The sequence below is a fragment of the Camarhynchus parvulus genome, chromosome 13 (assembly GCF_901933205.1).
Source record: "Camarhynchus parvulus chromosome 13, STF_HiC, whole genome shotgun sequence".
Taxonomy (NCBI): Eukaryota; Metazoa; Chordata; class Aves; order Passeriformes; family Thraupidae; genus Camarhynchus; species Camarhynchus parvulus.
Window position 1 is genome coordinate 1,859,899 of NC_044583.1, and position 19,284 is coordinate 1,879,182.

The 19,284-nt window shown below is 63.7% G+C and overlaps 1 protein-coding gene across 3 annotated transcripts in view; it reads right to left on the minus strand.

Moving 5' to 3' along the window:
• Positions 1-18,725, minus strand: part of PCDH1 (protocadherin 1) — a 58,955-nt gene extending 40,230 nt beyond the window's left edge. For 2 of the 3 annotated variants that reach the window (XM_030957485.1, XM_030957487.1), the window contains exons 1-3: positions 17,340-17,670; positions 10,054-10,868; positions 6,321-8,513 (exon numbers count right to left, since the gene is read on the minus strand). In XM_030957485.1, coding sequence (XP_030813345.1) covers positions 6,321-8,513; positions 10,054-10,868; positions 17,340-17,403 — 3,072 coding nt within the window. In that variant the 5' untranslated portion in view covers positions 17,404-17,670. Of the gene's footprint in view, positions 1-6,320; positions 8,514-10,053; positions 10,869-17,339; positions 17,671-18,614 lie in introns of those variants that run through there. The other variant, XM_030957486.1, reaches the window with a different exon arrangement.
• Between the last annotated feature and the right edge of the window lie 559 nt (positions 18,726-19,284).

Consider the following 19,284-nt stretch of genomic DNA (forward strand, 5'->3'; position numbering starts at 1 on the left):
CCTCCCACTGTCCCAGGCTGCTCCAGCCTGGCCTTGGGCACTGCCAGGGATCCAGGGGCAGCCCCAGCTGCTCTGGGCACCCTGTGCCAGGGCCTGCCCACCCTCCCAAGGAGGGATTCCTTCTCAATATCCCATCTAAATCTCTCCTCTTTTCATTTCAAAGAGTTCCCCTTGTCCTGTCACTCTCTGCCTGTGTAAAATCTCTCTCCATCTTTTTTGTAGCTCTCCCTGAAGTACAGAAAGGGTCGGGACAAAAGACAAGGTCAGTGAAGGGGGGAAGCTGAGTGAGGCTGAGTTGCAGGTGTGACTCCAGAGGTGAAGCCAAGGCTCCACCCAGGCTGGGCTGGGGGATGCTGCAGCCACAGTCAGAGGTGACAGGAAAAGGGGCACCAGGGTGCCAGGGGTGGCCTCCTCAGCCCTGTTCAAGCCCCCTGTGCCCCAGCTGAGCTCTCTGTGCTTTCTGGGGGGCTGAAGGATCAGGGCACTGCAGGAGGAGCCTCCTTTGGAATAATCACCAGTGCCCATCTTGGTTTCTGCCAGGAGCAGAGCTGGGTTGTGCAATGGCAGCCCAGCTGTGCCCTGGGGATGGGCCGTGCCCAGGGCTCCTGGCAGGTGCTCTCACAGGTCAGGGCCGTGTGGGGATGAGGGCGGAGGGGCAGGAAGGTGGTTTGGGCCTGGCACAGGGCTCAGCATTCCAAAGGATGTGCCAACCAGCGGGAGGTTTGCCAGGGCACCACGGGTGCTGAGTGCCCAACACCCCACAAACCACGAAGGGGCTCTTTGGGAGCTGCCCTGGCATGGCCCCACACGGGGGGGTTCACTCTGGGGGTCCCAGCTGGCCCCCAGAGCACAGCAGCCCCCCCTTTGCTGCTGTCCCAGGGCTCCCAGGCTGCCCTCCCCAGCCCTGATACAATCCCAGACACTCTGTGCCCTTTGCTCCAGGCACTCCTTCGCCCTTGTTCCCTCCACAACAACCTCCCTGGCCTGTCCTACATCCTGCACCCTCTCATTACTGCAGCCTCCTTCCATCCCATCCCAGAACGTCCCAGAACGTCCCAGAACATCCCAGCTCTGTCCTCACCCGGGAACACCCCGCCCTCCACCCCCTCCAGCTGCAGCCACCCTCTGCGCCTCACCCCATGCACAGCTCTGGGTGCTCTGTGGGCTGAGGGGCACCGAGTGCCTGGGGACACTCAGGGACCACGGGGACACACAGGGACCATGGGGGGGACACAGGGACCATGGGGGACCAAGGGGACATGCAGAGACCATGGGGACACATAGAGACCATGGGGACACTCAGGGGCCATGGCGGGGACACAGGGACCATGGGGACACACAGAGACCACAGGGACATGCAGAGACCATGGGGACACACAGAGACCATGGGGACACACAGAGACCATAGGGACCATGGGGACACACAGGGATACACAGGGACACACAGAGACCACGGGGACATCAGGGACCACGGGGACACTCAGGGACACTCAGGGACCACGGGGACACTCAGGGACCATGGGGACACACAGGGACACTCAGGGACCATGGGGACACTCAGGGACACACAGGGACACTCAGGGACCACGGGGACACGCCCTGTCCCAGCCGCAGGCCCTGCCCCAGGGTTTGGCGCTGGTGTTGCAGCCTGCAGGGCCGGGCCCCGCTGCAGGGAGCAGCGCTGCAGCTGAGCGCGGCCGAGCGGGCAGAGCAGTGCTGGGAATATCAATCAGGGAGGCCTGGAGCGGGCGGCTGCACACACAGCCAGGGCTTTCATCCCCCAGCAGCCACAGCAGAGCCAGCCAGGGGCTCAGCCCTGCGCTGGGAGGGCTCCCATCCCTCTGTACTGCAGCCAGCACGGTCAGGAGAGACTGGGGAAAGCCAGGCAGAAGGGAGAGATCAGGAGAGAGGGTGGAGAGGAGCAGACGCGGTTGTGAAAGAAGCAGGAAGATCTGGGGGGGGGAAAGGAGGAGTTGCCCAGGTCCAGGCTAGGAAAGGCCAGTGCTGGCTCCAAGGGCATCAGGCAGGGGAGAGGCTGAGGCTGCGAGGAGGGAGAGGGAGAGGAGGGCAGGGAGGAAGGGCAAGAGGGGAACTGGGCAGTGCTGTCACCCAGCCACACGTGGGGAGCCCCAGGCAAGGAGCACAGGCTGGGGGAGCCTCCAAGGGAGAAAGGACGAGGTCCCCAGCGCTGGTGGGGCCAGGGACGGCCAGGCAGGAGAGACCCAGTGACCTCCCTGATGTGTTGGGGACAGTAAGTGCCACTGTGTCCTTGCAGACAGAGCTGTCACCTGGCCTAGGCTGCCCACCCTGCTGCCACTGCTGCCACTGTGTCCACCCCACTGCCGCCCTCCACACAGCACAGCCTGTGCACAGCCCTGTGCCCCCTCCCCGGGGGTGCACCCCTGTGCCCCCGGCTGTGCACAGCCCTGTGCCACCTCCCTGGGGCTGTGCACCCCCTGTGCCACCTCCTGCCGCAGCCCAGGCTGCACAGTCCCCACTGCCACCTCCTTGGGGACAGGGCTTGTACCCTGCCCTGTGCCACCTTCTCCTGGGGGAGGCTCCAGCTGCATCCCCTGCATCCCCTGCCCGTGACACACAGCCTGTGCCTGTGTCCCTGGCCCCCTTGTCACCGAGAGCACGCTCCCCTCTGTGCCGCCTGCACAGGGTGCTGGCACTGAGCATCCCCCTGTCACCTCCCACGTGTGGGGGCACGGGCTGGGCACACCCCACTGTCACCTCCCCCTGCAGCACAACCTGCACACAGCCACGCTGGCTCTGGCTGCACATCCAGCCTGTACCAGGGGCTGCTCTTCTCCCATGCCTGAATCTCCTCATTTTGAGGTCCCAAATACCCCACAGTGCTCTCGCTCATCAACCCAAGTCCCCAGCACAGATGCACCAGGAGCCACCATGCCTTCCTGCCTCGCCCCTGGTGCCCTCAGCATCCTCACCAATGCTCCAGCACGGTGCACTGCCCACTCCCCACCCTGTCCTGTGCTCCCCCTGTTTCCCCAGGCACCCCAGTGATGCTCACAAGCTGCTGTGCTTTGACACAGCCACTCTTCCCAGCAGATCCCGGGAGCTGCAGCCCCTGGACACTTCCCTCATTCCATCTCAGCCCAGCAGAGTCAAATCTGACCCAAGCCCCGTCGATCCCAGCAGCAGGAGCTGATCCACAGTGTGGAGGAGCTGCTCCCAGCACAGCTTCTCTCTGGAACTGGGGGAAAGCAGGGCAGGTCCCCCATGAACCCTCAGCTCCATCTGCAGCTCCTTGCTGGATCCATTTATCAGCTCATTCCACGTGAACGACCTTGAGAAAACCCACTGACCCAGGACAGTGGGAGACTTTCCCAGACATCTGCCAGCACCTAAACCTGCAATTTATGGAGACTCTGAGCTAAATTCTCAAACAAGACGATTTCATTTCTGTCCATTACAGCTACAATATTCCTCTCCTCCCCTCCCGCAGAGAGTAATTAATGCTGCACCGCTCCGAGCCCGCGGGCAGGTGCAGGAACCTCTGCTGAGCTCGCTCAAGTTCACACCACTCCAGCTGCCTTCCCGGCTGCTGGGGGGCTGCAAGGACCCGGGGAAGCTCTTGGGAAAGGATCTACAATTTCCCCTCCCGGTAAAAAAGGGATGGAGCCTGGGAGCCAGGCAGAAGAAAGAGCCGCTCCCCACGCCAGCGCCTGAGTTCTCACCCCAGGTTCATCAAAGAGCTGCCGAGGACGAGGAAGGGAGGGAAACTTCTCTCAGAAAGTTCCCAAAGGGAAGCAGATAGCAGGGCTGAGCCAAGCCCCCAGACTGCCCGGCCCAGCCCTGCGGGGAGCAGTTATTGAGGTGGTTGCTGGTGTCTCCTTTCCTCCTCTGCAGCCATCGCATCTCCCTGCGGGTCCCAGCCCTGCCTGCCCAGGAGGCCCAGACACTTCCTGGATGGTTCAAGATAAAACCTTATGCTGTTAGCAAAACAAACGAGGAGGCTGTGAGAGCCAAGGCTGGCACAGGGCTCAAACCACCGAAGCCAGAACCACTGGTTTCCCCGGCTGATCTAATCTCTCCCAGCGCCAGAGCTCCTCAGGCCCAGCAGCCTGGTGAGGCCACCGGAGGCCCTGGGGAAGAGGTGAACTGGTGTGACAGGAGCAGGGATGGGTGCCCCAGTCTGGAAGAAAAACCAGGAGAAACAGGAACAGGTGGCCAGGGAGGGGGGCCCTGAGATGGAATGGTGGGATGGTGGGAGAGGGGTGTTGGACTGTTCCTGCCTACCAGGGTCCATCTTTTCTCCAAACAGCTGGAGACAAGACCCCAAGCGAGTCCCATGGCATTGGCATCACCCCCATCCATCCCGCCAGGAGATCCCATTCAGGGCAGAGCCCACCCGGCTCCAGCAAGCCTTCCTGAGAGGATCTCTCCTTCCCATCACCTCCCAGGGTGGGGGAGCAGCGGGATCTGGGTGCTGCTGACACGCCAAGGCTCCATCTGCAACCGCGCGCGCCCTCATTGCAGCAGTGCGGCGCGCGGGAGCGGCGCTGCCAGCCCGCGCCACAGGGATTTGGGTCAGGCTAGCCAGGCACGGGGATCTGCTCCACCACGCTCTGGCTGTGGGACGTGGGTGTGGCTCAAGAGGATGTGGGGATCAACCAGGAGAAGCTTTGAGGGAGGATGTTGGTGTGAAGTGAAATGAAAGCTGGGCGGGCTGGGCCGTGGCTCGGACTGCATCCACATCCACACAGGTGTGTGTGTGTGTGTGTGAGTGTGTGCAGGTGTTGGGAACCCTGTCCTGGAGAGACATCTTCAGAGGGCCAGGTAGTGACTAGACATGGGACATGTCAACCTGGGGATGAAGGGTCAGCACCGTGAGGCCTCTGGACTGACCACGCTGGGCTGTGGTGGAGGGTTTGTGGAGATGGCCGGCTCACGTGAGCATCACTTCTGGCCTCCACTGGGCCTGAGTGCTCCAATGGCCAAGGACATGGAAAATATGCCTGGGAAATTGCTGGGAGAGCCTTCTCAGGGGCAGCAGGGAAAATAAGGCACAACCGGTCAAAAATAGAAAACTTTATTGAAGTCAAATCCAACAGGGCAGCTGAGCTCAGCCCCATGGCAGGAGCCCAGCCTGCCACTCACTGGGGTACAAAGAGGGGGGCAGGGGTCTCATGGGGCACAGGGGGTACAGCATGGGGGAGAGTGGGTGGTCCTCACCCGTGGGGCCCCAGGAAGAAGACAAAGCCACAGGCACTCACTCCCCCTCTCCCTCCCTGGCTGGTTAAGGACAGAAGTGCCAAAGCAGAAATGTGGTGCAAGCTCCTAAGTGGCCAGACAGCCCGAGAAAGAGGGTCCTGCAAGCTCCACACTCAGCCCACGACCTCGTGGCTCAGCTCCAAGCTCCAGTGCACACCAGCGAGCAGCCAAGACCTGCCTCCGCCCTGCCCCGCACGCAGAGACCCCCCCGGCAACACCAAGAGCAGTGACCCGACCGCAGCAGAGACCTCAGTGCCCCTCTCCCCCGGCCCCAGCACAGCCCCAGCCCTGCCACACGGGTGGGACATTCCTGTGCCACCAGGATCTGCAGACCCTCTCCTGCAGAGCCACAGCTCCAGGCCCGGTGCTCGTGCTACGGGAAGCGCGGATTTCACCGTGCTGGCTGTGGCAGAGGGCCCGAGCCTGGGGGAAGCCGGAGCCTGAGCCTGGGAAAAAGGCAGAGCTTTGCTCCTCCGCCCAGCCCCACCTGCCTGGGCAGCCGCAGCTCCCTTTGAGGCGCCCTGGTGCAGGGATGGTGGCAGGCTCAGCCGCACCAGTGGAGCCAGGCTGGCAACAGTGAGGCCAGAGCCTTCCCAACTGCTCCCTGGAGCAGGGCAGGGCTGGAACCCGGCTGTGGCAGGATCAGGACCAGTCCCTCCTCCCCATGAGCCAGCCCAAACAGAGGGAGGGATGGGAGGGTGGGCATCGCCCTCCTTGGTGCTGTTAGAGTGGTCCCCAAAGGGGACACAGGTGGGTGGCATTCCCTGCCCAGAGCCCCACATGCAGAGCCACATGCACGCAGCGCCCTTCGCGTCACCGTCACCCAGGCAGCGCCACCAGGACCCAGCCCCGGGCGCTCTGACAAGGCCTCTGACAGTTTTTGGCCTCCCTCACACCATCCCCATCCCCTCCCCACACCACGCCCAGGCTCTGTGGCTTGGCTCCGGGGTAGTCCAACGCCAGCCCCCTGGGCCACACATGCAGGGCTGGGGACCAGTCCACGCTCACTCCCACACCTCTGTCCAGATGGCTCCCCGGTGCAGCGGGGGCGCCGCTGCCGGCCTCAGGATGAGCTCTCCTACCTGCTTGTTGGTGTATTTCTGGGGGTTGGTGCGGTAGCTGTAGTCCGAGTACTGCTCGGAGCCCGTCGAGTTGTTGTCCCCGGTGCCAACAAAGGTGTTGGTGGCCGGCAGGTCCTGCACCACTTGGTGCTTCTTGGAGGCGGAGGGTGACTGAGGCTGCAGCTGGATGGAGGGCAGTGGCGAGTTGGAGCGGTAGTGCCGGCCCAGGTCCGGGCTGCCCGGAGGGTAGTTCAGGGGAAGGTGGATCCGGGGGCTGTCACTGACAGAGTCGTTCATGAGGTTGAACTTGAGCGATTTCTGCAGCCCCGTCTCCTCCTCATCCTCCGTGGGCTTGGGTGGCTTGGGAGACTTGCTCTTCTTCACCTTGTTCTTGCTCTTCCCGCTCTTGCTGGCCTGCTTGGGTGCATACAGGTCCTTGGTCTCCTTCTTGCCTGCCTGGTAGCCGCTCTTGGCCTCGCGCTGCCGGCAGTAGCGCACCAGGACCACCAGCACGATGACCAGGGTGACAGCCACGATGCCGGCGATGACCCCGAAGAGGATGTTGCTCCGCTGCTTGCTGCGCTCGTACTCGGGGTCGCCGGCGATGTCGATGTCCAGCGGGGTGTCCAGGCTGTGCCCCACCAGCGTGTCCAGTAGCGTGCGGTTGGCCAGCGTCTCGTTGACGTAGAAGTGCACCAGAGCCGTGCCATGCCGCGAGGGCTTGCCCTTGTCGTTGACGCGCACGACCAGGCGGTGCAGGCCGTGGTGCTTGCGCAGGATCTCCTTCTCCAGAGTGATGTCACCGCTCTGCGGGGAGATCTGGAAGAGCTCGAAGGGGTTTCCTCCTGTGATGCTGTAGATCAGCTCGGCATTGATGCCTGAGTCGATGTCCTCCGCCTTGACCTTGCTCACCTGCTGGCCGGGGCTGGTGTGGGGCAGGATGTGCTTGTAGGTGGCATTGGAGGGGGAAGTGATGAAGGGGGCATTGTCATTCTCATCCAAGACGTTGATGGTCACCCCCACGTAGGCAGACCTGGGGGGATCCCCACCGTCCACCGCCTTGAGTCGGAAGGTGTAAGTGCTCTGCTGCTCCCGGTCGAAAGAGATGCTGGAGAGGATGGTGCCAGTGCCATTTTGGATGACAAAATCCCCGTTGTCTTGCTCCACCGACAGCTGGATCCGGGCATTTTCTCCTTTGTCAGCATCGATGACTGTCACCATGCCCACGGGGCTGAGGGGCGGCATGTTCTCCATCACTGAGAAGTTGTAGCCACTCAGCATGAACTTGGGGTCGTTGTCATTCCTGTCCATGACGTTGATGGCCACAGATGCTGTGCCCTGCTTGCTGGGGCTGCCCTTATCTTCTGCCACCACCAAGAACTCGTAGCGTTCCCGCTGCTCTCGGTCCAGCACCGCCTTCACCCGGATCTCACCAGAGTCAGGGTCAATGGTGAAGGCGCCCTTGGAGGAGGGGTCTGTCACCAGGGAATAAACCAGCTTGGCGTTGGAGCCGCTGTCAGCATCAGTGGCACTCACCTCCATGACCAGCTCGTCGGGCTCGTTGTTCTCAGGGAAGGCCACCTCAGTGAAGCTCTGGCTGAAGACAGGGGCATTGTCATTGACATCCATCACCTGCACCTTCAAGGAGTTGGTGCTGGAGAGGGGTGGGTTCCCTGAGTCCACAGCCACAATCTCAATCGTGTACTCCTTCACCGACTCGTAGTCCAGCGGCGTGGTGGTCTGCAGGAAATATTTCTTCTTGCTGTCACTCCCTGTCTCACTGGCCTGGCGCAGCTGGAATGGGACATCACCGGCCACCACGCAGGTCACCACAGCGTTTTCACCCTCATCTCGGTCGGACACCTGCACCAGAGCCACTGCTGTCTCTACTGGCACGTCCTCCGAGATGTTGGCCATGCCATCCTGGTGGGTGACCAACCCTATGCCCCGGATCTCTATGGAGGGTGCGTTATCATTCATGTCTTTGATGGTGACCACCACCTGCGTGCGGGCGCTCTTGGGGTTGGCGCCCTTGTCCTTGGCCATGACGGAGAACTTGAGGGTGCCGATGTCCTCGCGGTCGATGGGGCCCTGCACGGTGATGAGCCCCGTGGCGCGGTCCAGGCGCAGCAGCCGCCGCACCATGTCCGAGGCCTGGTGGAAGGAGTAGTCGATCTCGGCGTTGGCGCCCTGGTCCGAATCGTTGGCTTTCACCTGGGGGGCAGAGGGACAAGCGGTGAGCAGGACAAGGGCACGGCGGAGCGAGCCCCTCCGCAAACCGCTGTGGCCTTCCCTGAGGACAGCCGGGGGGAAAAACCAGGATTTCCTCTTCTGGGGCCAAGCACTGTGGGGCAAAGAGCCTGGGACCGGCAGAGCAGCTGGGAGCCACCCTCGGGCACGGAGGCTCTGCCTCGTTATTCCGGAGAAACCGGCTGGGCCGGTTGGCTGCGCTCCCCTCCCAGCCGGCTCCGGCATGCAGGGAATCCTCCGGAACCATGGAACCGTGCCGCTGAGACCCAGCCAGCAGCAGGGAGGGACAGCTCCAGCTGTGCCCCCGAGGAGGGGCTGGAGCAGCTGCCTGGCTCAGGTGAGGGCAAGAAGGGAGGCAGCCCTGTGCGGAGCTGCAGCAGCTCCATCGCGGCATCTGGGGATGCAGCCACGCAGGGACTGGGGCTGCCTGAGCCCCGCACAGCACCGTCCATCCCTGCCTGCCCGCCAGGAGCCCTGCATCCCCATAAACCTGCCTCTACGCCTATTATTTGCTTTCTAAAGAAGATGAGGTTTGTCTAACATTTGCCTCCCTAATCGGCTCTCTGAGCAGCCTCTTCTCTGCACCATTTGCTGCTCTGCCGTTATCTTGCTCAGCAGATTTGGATGGAGAACGAAAGTTGTTAAATGTAAATTCCACCTTTTACCTCCACTCACAAAACAGGCGGAAGTCATTTTCCCCCTGAAAGATAAAAGCTGAGCAATGGCAGCAGCGGCATCTCAGCCCATTCTCCTCCCGGCCATGCAGCTCCCTTATCTGCTTCCAACTCCCATTCTCTTAACAGTGAAAAATGAATTCTTAAAAAATTCACATCAGAATTAGCAGGCAGATGAGAGCTGGCCGCGCTCCGCTTATTAAGATGGCAGCTGCAGATAAACAGATGTCGACTACTATCATCTCAATGCCCCCTCCAAGCCAAATCCACCAAGATCCAGCCCCCTGGGCTCTCTAGGCCACTTTGCAGCGTTGCCCCAGATGAGGCAGAGCCCCCACTCCCTGCAGACAGCAGTGCACCTCCGGAGCCATGGCCAGCCCCGTGCACGGGCAGCAGGGATGCTCCCTGTCCCCACCTCCTAAGTTTCCATGGAGCAGCCAAGGGAATGCAACTTATGAAAGGCTCTATGTCTTGTCTGCGGGCAGCACTGAGACCGCGCTGGCCCCAAGCCAGGCTCCTGGTGCCCCTCAGGTCCCAGCCCTCCCAGTAACCCAGAACCTTGCTCCCTCCCTGCAGCTCTGCTGCTGCCCCTCAGCAGTGTCCTGCAGCCCCACTCCAGCTGTGCCTTCCTGTGCATCCTCTCCAACCTCACTTGAGCAGATGTGATATCCCAGGGACCTGCCTGCCCGCTGGCCCTGGGTAACACTGTGAGCGCCTCCATCCAACCCTCCCTCCTCTCTGGAGGAACCACGGCCATGTCAATGCTCCTGGGTTATCCCTGCAGCCAGGCAGGAGGGGAAACGGTGAGGAGAAGAGTCCTGCGCACTCACCTGGAGGACGGAGTGCCCCACAGGGCTGTTTTCAGAGAGCTCTGCCTCATACAGGGCCTTCTCAAACTTGGGTGCGTTGTCGTTCATGTCCAGGATGGTGATGCGGAGCAGGGCACTGCTCGCCCGAGGGGGGTTCCCCCCATCCTGCACCTTGATGGTCAGATCGTAGGAGTCCCACTGCTCCCGGTCCAGGTTCCCCATGACGATCAGCTGAGGCTGCTTCTCATCCTGGTCCTCGGCCACCTGCAGCCCAAAGAGCTCCTGCGCCTCCGGACCAGCCATCAGCTCGTAGGAGGCAACGCCGTTGGGGCCCGAGTCCCGGTCCATGGCCAGGGGGATGGGGAAGAGCGTCCCAACGTTGGTGTTCTCAGGGATGGAGAGGGTGAGGACGGGCGAGGCGAAGTTGGGGGTGTTGTCATTGATATCGAGCACCTCGATCTGCCCCTCGAGCAGGCGCGGGCTGCTGTTGGCGTTCAGGTTGGTGATGGACACCTCGAACTCCAGGAAGCAGGGCTCTCCGGGCAGGAGGTGCTGGCACTCCCGCAGGCTCTCCCGGTCGATGGAGGTCTCTGTGGTGTAGATGTCCCCAGTCTTGCCATCCACACGGAGGTACGGGGCCCCCACTTCCAGCTTGTAGAGGTGCCCCATGTCCGGTAAGCCGTAGTCAGAGGCCAGGCTCCCTATGAGGGTGTTGGGGGGCTGTTCCTCCTGCACTTTGTAGACCGCACGTGTCCCCGAGGCCAGGGCAGGGAGCTGGCAGAGGAGCCACAGGCCCAGGCAGGATGCCAGCGGGTTCATCCTGCACTGCAGGGGAGCTGGAGGAGACACAGACACCAGAGGTTAGCGACCAGCCCCCTTCCCTGGCTTACCCCTGCGCCATGCGGGACCGCACACGGTCCTGGCACGGCTCCCCAAGGGAAGGGGCTGCTGGGGCTGGCTCCTGGCAGCCTCCAGTGCCCTGAGGGACCCATCCCAGCTTGCAAAGTTCCTGCAACGCCCTGCTGGAGTGAGTAACCCTGTCATTGAAACCTCAGCCCTGCCACTTGCAGGAAGCCACTCCTGCCACTGTCCACCCTCTTCGTCACCACACCAACTGTAATTAGACCCAACGAGGCACACTAACAGGGTGGACTGCAGGCAGCCTGCTGCCAACAACCCGATGGGAGCCGGCCAGACTCTGAGACAGCTTCTCACCACCCAAACACAGGAGCATTGTGTGCCACCAGTGCAGGGGCACTGCCTGCCATGCACAGCAGGGACACACGGGCACTGCACGCAGCTGCCAGCACTGCAGAAACGGGAGCACCAAACGGGGAGTTCTGCCTGCTCTGCAGGGATGTGGGGCTGACACCCATCCAGCTCTGCAGGGTGTGGGGCTGACACCCATCCGACACTGCAGGGATGTGGGGCTGACATGCACCCGGCACTGCAGGGATGTGGGGCTGACACCCATCCGACACTGCAGGGATGTGGGGCTGACATGCACCCGGCACTGCAGGGATGTGGGGCTGACACCCATCCAGCACTGCAGGGTGTGGGGCTGACACCCATCCAACACGGCAGGGATGTGGGGCTGACACCCATCCAGCACGGCAGGGTGTGGGGCTGACACCCATCCAACACGGCAGGGATGTGGGGCTGACACCCATCCAGCATGGCAGGGATGTGGGGCTGACACCCATCCAACGCTGCAGGGATGTGGGGCTGACATCCACCCGCTCTGCAGGCATGAGGGGCTGACATCCATCCGCTCTGCAGGGATGTGGGGCTGACATCCATCCGCTCTGCAGGGATGTGGGGCTGAACCCATTCAGCACTGTGGGGATGTGAGGCTGACATGCACCCAGCACTGCAGGGCCATGGGACATTGAAAAGACACAGGACTGACACCCACCCAGGGACACAGGGCACTGCAGGGATGCAGGGCTGCCACTCATGCAGGGATGGAGGGCCATGGATTGCTGCAGGGATGCAGGGCTGCCATGCACCCAGCACTGCAGGGACACGGGGCACTGCCAGCATACAGCTCCCTGCCATCCATCACCGCCTGCACTGCAGGAACAGCAGCAGCCATCACTTCGGGGACACTGGACACTCCAGGAATGCAGGACTGCCGCCTGTCCAGCACTGCAGGAACACCAGGCGCTCCAGGGCTGCTGCCCACCCAGCACTGCAGGGCTGCAGGGCACTGCAGGGCCATGGGGCGCTGCGGAGATGCAGAGCTGCCACCCCTCCAGCACTGCAGGGCCGCTGTGGCAGGAGCAGAGCAGCACTGCCCTTGCTGCACTGCCAGCACAGTGGCACTGCCAGCCTCGCACTGCCAGGTACCGAGGCACCACCCACCCAGCACTGCAGGGATGCAGGGGCCCTGAGCCTCATCCCTCCTGCACTGCCTGTGGAGCACTGCCACCCCCGGCGTCCCGGCAGTCACAGGGACACGGGGTCCCTGCCCAGGCTGCGCTGCAGTGCAGGAACCCCCGGGCAGCCCCCGGCAGTGCCCAGCCCCGGCGCACTGCAACGGCAGCACAGCATCCCCCTCGCTGCACAGTCACTAGGCAACCCCACACCCTGCGCCAGCAGCTCCTGTTCCCTTCCTCGCTGCAGACACACTGTTCCTTCCCGTTCCCTCCCACTCCAGTCTGGGACATGGCACGCACTGGGTGCCCACCCTGTGCCAGTGCCCACCCTGCTGCTGCAGCACGGTGCCAGGAGCGCTGCCCCCTGCATTGCAGAGACACCCCTGCACCGCTGCACCCCTGCACCGCTGCACCCCTGCACTGCTGCACCCCTGCACTGCTGCCCCTGCCACTGGCACCTCTTCCCTGTGCCCACACACTGCCCAGGCCATGCCAGCCCCACAGACTGTCCCCTCCTGTGCCAAGCCACATGCCCTGCCACCAAGCCCCTGTCTGGTGCTGTGCTGGACCACCAGCTTTCCTGTTCCATTCTGGGAACATATTTTCCTCCTCCAGGGTCCAGGAGCTTCTGCTGAGCTGTGAGCATAATGTGGTTCAACACAGCTCACTGGCATCCAAAAGCCCAGAGATTGGATGCCCTAAAATGAACAGCCACAAACATCTGCCAAGGCCCCACAGCATCACCCTGCTCTCGCCGCTCCCATCGCTCCCTCTCTCCACACTCTGCACCCAAGGACAAGCAAGCGCTCCATGGGCAAGCGCTCCATCACCATCCCCCTCCGTGGTGCCACACTGCAAGTGCCCAGTTCCTGGTTAGCCTGGCATGGTATGGATCATCAGCAAGCAGAACATCCTGCACTGCCCTCCTTTGTACTTCCCACAAGCCAACAGCTCCCGGTCCCTCCAGCCCTCTGCTTCCCCATGGGCATGGGGACGTGGACGAGATGAGCTCTGCCTCTGCAGTGAAAATACATCTCCGTGCCTGGAGAGGAGACTGTAGCCCTGGAGCCAAGCTTGCCCCTGCTCCCTTGTCCTGCCCCTTCCTTTTTGCAGAGCAGAGCCATCCCCAGCTTGCTGAGCTGCCCCCACCAGCGAGGGATGTGTGACTCCAGGAGGAAGGGATGAGGAGAGAGAGCAGGACATTTTCCATCCCTGGACTGGGCTGAGGATGGAGGAGGTCGGGAGCCAAGCAGAAACACAACAGATTTTTGCATCAGCACGGGCAGTGTGTGCACACACGCGTGTGTGTCCATGCTGGGTGTGCACTGTGAGCGTTCCAGAGTGTGCACCTGCCCGGAGCATGGCCCTGTGTCCTTAGGTAAAGGCACACAATCCCACCTGTGCCCTGGCAGGGTGTGCAGCTGTGTCACACGGGGCAAGGAGCACATTCCTGCCCGCTCCAGGCCCGTGCCCTGTGTGTGAGCTCGCGCTCCTGCACGTGAGTGCGCCCCACACAGCGCGTGTGCCCGCGTGTGCCCGCGTGTGCGCATGCCCCTGTGCATGTGTGTGATGTCACCCGTGCGGGGGCACTGGCACCTGGGTCACGCTCGTGTCTGCCACCCCCAGGTGTGCTCACACCAGAGCCCCCTCACCCAGCTGCCTCCATGGGCTGAACCTGCCCCGAGGTCTGCCAGCCCTGCGCTCCCATTGGGGATGGCTGTGGATGAGGACAGGCAAGATGGGCAGCTCCAGCTGTTGGGAAAGGGCTCCTGGAGGATGCCCGGGCTGGGAGAGGCACCGTGCCCGCTGCTGGGCTGTTTGCACTGGGCTGGGCCTGGCTGCTGGTGACGTAGCCACGTCCTGACTAAGCCCTGGTGCGAGGTGAAAGATCGCCAGGGAAGGGGGAAGTCTCAAGGCAGTGCTGGTGCCTCACATGGCTGAGGGAGCTGGGAGGGAGGGCCCAGCAGCTGGAAACGCCAGGAGCCCTGTGCCAGCCTGGAGGAGGAAGGGTGTCACCCAGAGGTGCTCAGCACCCAGGATTTCTGCTCCAAAACCAGGGCTGGACCTGAGCCCAAGCCCCATTCCTGCAGGTGAAGGAAGGCAGCCTGCAGAGCAGGGGACGAGCAGAGGGCCTGAGAGCCTGAGGGGCACTGCTGGAAGGCACAAAGGGCCCTGGGCTGGGCAGGATAAGGAATCAGCAGGGTCAGGAATCCTGCCCGGCACCCAGGCACCCAGGGGTGTGAATGACATGGTGAACATATGAGAGCCCAGGGCTGGGCGTGAGGAGGAGGAGGAGGAGGAGGAGTAGGAGAAAGCCTCCACAAGCACGTCTGTGCAGGAGACACAAGCTTCCCAGGGGCCAGTCCAAGGCACCAGGCTATTTTCCCATGGGATCTAAGGACCATCCCACACTTTCTTCTCTGGTGCCAGGCACCTTTTTCCAACCTGCTGGCAAAGCACAGAGCACTTAAAAATAAAAGCCCCTCCCAAAACAACTATTCCTCCGCACACACAATTCTCCCTACGGGGAGTGTGTGAGAGAGACTGAACCACATGAGAGAGAGGCGTTAGTCACGCTGCTTAATGCATGACTGGGAAGCTCTCGGAGGACAGTGGCATGCAAAATCCGACAGAATTCAGCCATCCCCACCAAAAAAAAACAAGCCTTAATGAGAGAGAGGTTATAAAGCGCCGCGAATTTAAGCAACTGCTTGAACAAGCCTGTGCTCCCTGTGATTCCCACAGCCTGCTGGCCCCGTTCCACGGGAGGCAGCACCGCTTCGGGAATGGGCACCAAAGTCCAGCCTCTCCTCGCTCCCAGCCGCTGATTGCGTGGCTCGGAGCCACGGCTCACAAGTCTGTCCAAACCCTGCACCAAGCACACAAGTGCTAATCCCCCCTCCACGCTCCCCCCAGCCCTGCTCCGACACCCGGAGCTGGAGCGACATCCCAGAGAGCAGCAAGCAGCTCATGCCAGCTCCACGCGGAGCTCGGGGATCGTGCGAGCCGAGAACGCGGCCGCTGATGGTCAGTCCTGCGCCGAAGGCACGGATGGGCTGAATCCTGGGTATTCCGTAGCACGTCCCAGCATTTGCTCCAGCTCCGGCTGCCACTGCGGCTGCTCGGCGTTTCTGCAGGCTGGGCCCGAGCGCCGGGAGCCAGAGCAGCCCGCGAGGAGGAACCCCACTGGCCTGGCAACAGCGTCACCCCAAAACCATCCCTGAGGAGCTGGGCGGTGATGAAAAGCCGGCAAAGCCCAGGGCCCTCCCTCCTCTTGCTGCCTTCACATCCCTTCCAAGTCTGGCAGCCGGCGAGGCAGAGACCTGTCAGAGCCTCCCTGGAGCGGCACCCTCAGCCTCCAGCCTGGGTTTCCCGCAGCCACTCCGGGTTCTGTCCCCTCCCGCCACCATCCCACCCTCCAACCCCGCTGGAGAGCGGCCCTGGGGAAGACAGAAATGTCGCGGGCCTGGAGCACCCCGGCAGGGCCGCTGGGAGCCGGGCACAGCGGGAGCGGCTCTGCTCAGGGGATGCAGCCGGGAGGGTCGGGGGGAACTTGGGGAAGGGGCACAGGGTCCCCCCGGCCTCGCAGGAGCCGCTGCTGCCGCTGCGGGGGCCGGGAGGGAGGATGGAGGCCGGCTCCGCTCCCCGCGGCGCTGCCCGCGCTGAGGCTCCGGCTGCGGGCACGGAGGGAGCGGAGCCCCCGCTCCCCCGGGCGGCTCCGCCAGCCCCGAGCACACGCACAGAGACACGCACACACGCATGGACACACGCACGGACACACGCACGCAGACACCCGTGACAAAACCACGGGAGCCGCTCTGCCGGCACCGGCTCCGCGCTCAGCCTCGCGTACCGGGAACCGGGATCCTCCGCGGCGCGGGCAAACACAGCCCGCTGACACACTGGGAGCTCGCTGACACACTGGGAGCCCGCTGACACACTCGGAGCCGGCTGACACACTCGGAGCCGGCTGACACTGGGAGCTCGCTGACACACTCAGGAGCCGGCTGACACACTCAGAGCCCGCTGACACACTCAGAGCTCGCTGACACACTCGAAACCCACTGACACACTCGGAGCCGGCTGACACACTCAGAGCCCGCTGACACACTCAGAGCTCTCTGACACACTCGGAGCTCGCTGACACACTCAGAACTCGCTGACACAGCTCGGAGCTCTCTGACACACTCGGAGCTCGCTGACACACTCAGAACTCGCTGACACACTCGGAGCTCTCTGACACACTCGGAGCCCGCTGACACACTCGGAGCCGGCTGACACACTCACCGCACGCACACCCATTACACACACACAGCTCCGCACACAGACACACGCACCCCACTCGCGTCCCCGCACCCCGGTGTCACACGCACCCCACGCGGACACCTCTCCACACCCCCGGAGCCCCTCTCTCGCCGCCGCTCCGGCTCCCGCACAGCCCCACTCCCAGCCGGCTCCCGGCTCACCCGCAACTTCTGCGGCTCCCACGCAGCCGCGCACCCCGCGGGGCACACACCCAGGGCTGGACGAGGGACACACACCCAGGGCCACCCCCACGCGGAAAAATAAACACCCCGAAACACGCGCGCACCCCCCGACACAGCCGCCCTCCCGCAACCCCCGTCCGCCCTGCGCTGTGCGGGGCTGGCCGCGCTCCGCTCCGCGCCGCACAACAACAAGTGGCAGCGCCGGGCGGGACCGGGCACAAACGGGAGCCGCCCCGCTGGCCGCGGAGCCCCGCGCAGCCCGGCGCGGAGCGGAGCGGAGGGATGCGGGATGCTCGGGAGCGGGATGCTCGCCAGCGCCGCTCCCGCCGCCGCCCGGCCCCGCGCTCCCGCACAGAGCCGAGCTCCGGCGCGGGGCATCCCGCACCCCCCCGCGGCTGTGCCTGGCTGCGGGCGGGGGTCCCGGCTCCGCCGCAGCTCTTACTTGGATGGTGCCGGCGCTGCGCTCCGTGCCGAGCCCCGGCGCGCTGGTCCCGCGGCGTCTCCATCGCCTCCTTCCCGCCGGGACCGCGCTCCCCCCACCCCCCGGCTCCTCTCGAGCGTTATCCACGGATGAAAACCAAACGGAAAAAATACTGGGAAAAAAAAAAAAAAAAAAAAAAAGAAAAAAAAAAAAAATGGGGAGGGGGGGCAAAAAATATATAAATGTCCCGTGGGAACCGCCCCCCTCCCCGGACCGGGGCTGCGGCTCCTCCGGCGGAGCGGCGGCTCAGGCTGGAGGCAGCCCCGGTGGGCAGCTCGGTCCGTGCCCGCCTCCGTCCCTCGGTGTGTGTGAGGATGTGCAGGGGAAGCGCAGCGCAGGCACGGCCCCCTTCCCCCCCCCGCGCCCGCCGCTGCCTCCGCCTCTCGCCGCCGCCACCACGGGGAGGTGGAGCTCCGGCTCCTTATCAGATCCCGAGCCCGGCCGGGCTGCCGGGACGAGCGGGCAGCGGCTGCCGGGCAGAGCCGCCCGGCTCCGGGCTGCCGGCACCGCGCCCGGCGCCCTGCCCGTGGAGAGCGGGGGTGCCCGTGGAGAACGGGGGTGCCCGTGGAGACCGGGGGTCCCCGCGGCCCCCCGGAGCCCCTCGCCCCGGAGACCCTTCCGCTCCGCGCCCGCACACGTGCGGCTCGGGTCTCCCTTCTCACTCCCCTCTCGGGGCTCTTAATAATTAATTCGCTCGTTTATTCTTCCAGCCGGCGCTTCCCACCCGCACAACCCCGTACACAGGGCCGGGGACCCGGGCCAGCGCCGCCAGGAGGGTCCCTCTTAGCACCGATCTCAGCGGGGGCTGTGCCCACGCTCCCCGGCCCCCAGCCCCCCCAGCAGGGCTGCGGGCAGGCTGCAGAGCCGCCCTGCTGGCTGCGGGGCCGGGGCTGGAGCCGGCACACCTCGGTGAATCACGGCTTTATTTAGCGCGGGGTGTCGGGGCGCAGCAGGCACGGAGCACCTGCGGCTCCCAAAAGCACCCGCGATGCTTTCACAAGCTGTTCTCCCTCGGCTGGCTCCTCACCCCGGCACCTCGGCTGGCCGAGCCATGTCCCCGGGGCCTGGGGACAGCGTGTTCCATGCAGGGCTGCCCCTTCCCTTGCTGCCTCCGCCGCCTCCGCGCTCCTGCAAGGAGCGGCCGCGCTCCGTGCCGGGGGCTGGAGCTGCAGCCCGACCCTGCCAAAACCCTCAGCACCCTCCGAGGGTCTCGCAGCCCGTGGCGCTGCCCCTCACCCGCTTTCCGGGCCGGCTGCGGCGCGGATTTCTCGCCAGGATGCTGGAAAGTCCTTCCCGCTCCGCCGCAGCGAGGATGGGAGCGCGTCTCCCCGCTGAGCTACGCCAACCTGTTGCGCAGCGCCCTTCGCTGCACACATGCTCAGCTCGGCTGCATGACTGCACCATCTAGAGGCTGCGCCTGCCTGCTCGGAGCAGCCCGGCTATATCTCACCCCCTAAATCGCCCCGTTTTCCCCCCAGAATTGCCGTGCTTTTCTCCCAAATCTCCCCGCTTTTCCCCGGCAACAAGCGGGTTCAGGCCGTGGCACGGCTGCATCCCGCTGGGCAGGAAAAGGGGGCTGGCGAGTCATCCCTCAGGATGGAAAGCCCAGCTCTCCTCCCTGACTTTCTGCTCCTCCAGAGATGTCAGCTCCTCCGTGTGTATGTGCAGGGTTTTTTTCCGAGTGTCAATTCACATGAAGCCAATTTAGCAAGAGATGTGAATTGAGAAGCCAGGGAAGGTCACAGCCCACCTTTGGGGCAGGGAGAGGAGCTGTGGGGTTTGTCAGGCTGTGCCCTGCTGATCCAGCGTGAGCTGGGCAGGGAGAGGGAACGAAATTCTCCGGAGACAAGGGGAGATTTGATGGATCAGTAACTGGCAGCCCTCCTTGGAGGGACAGGGAGCTGGA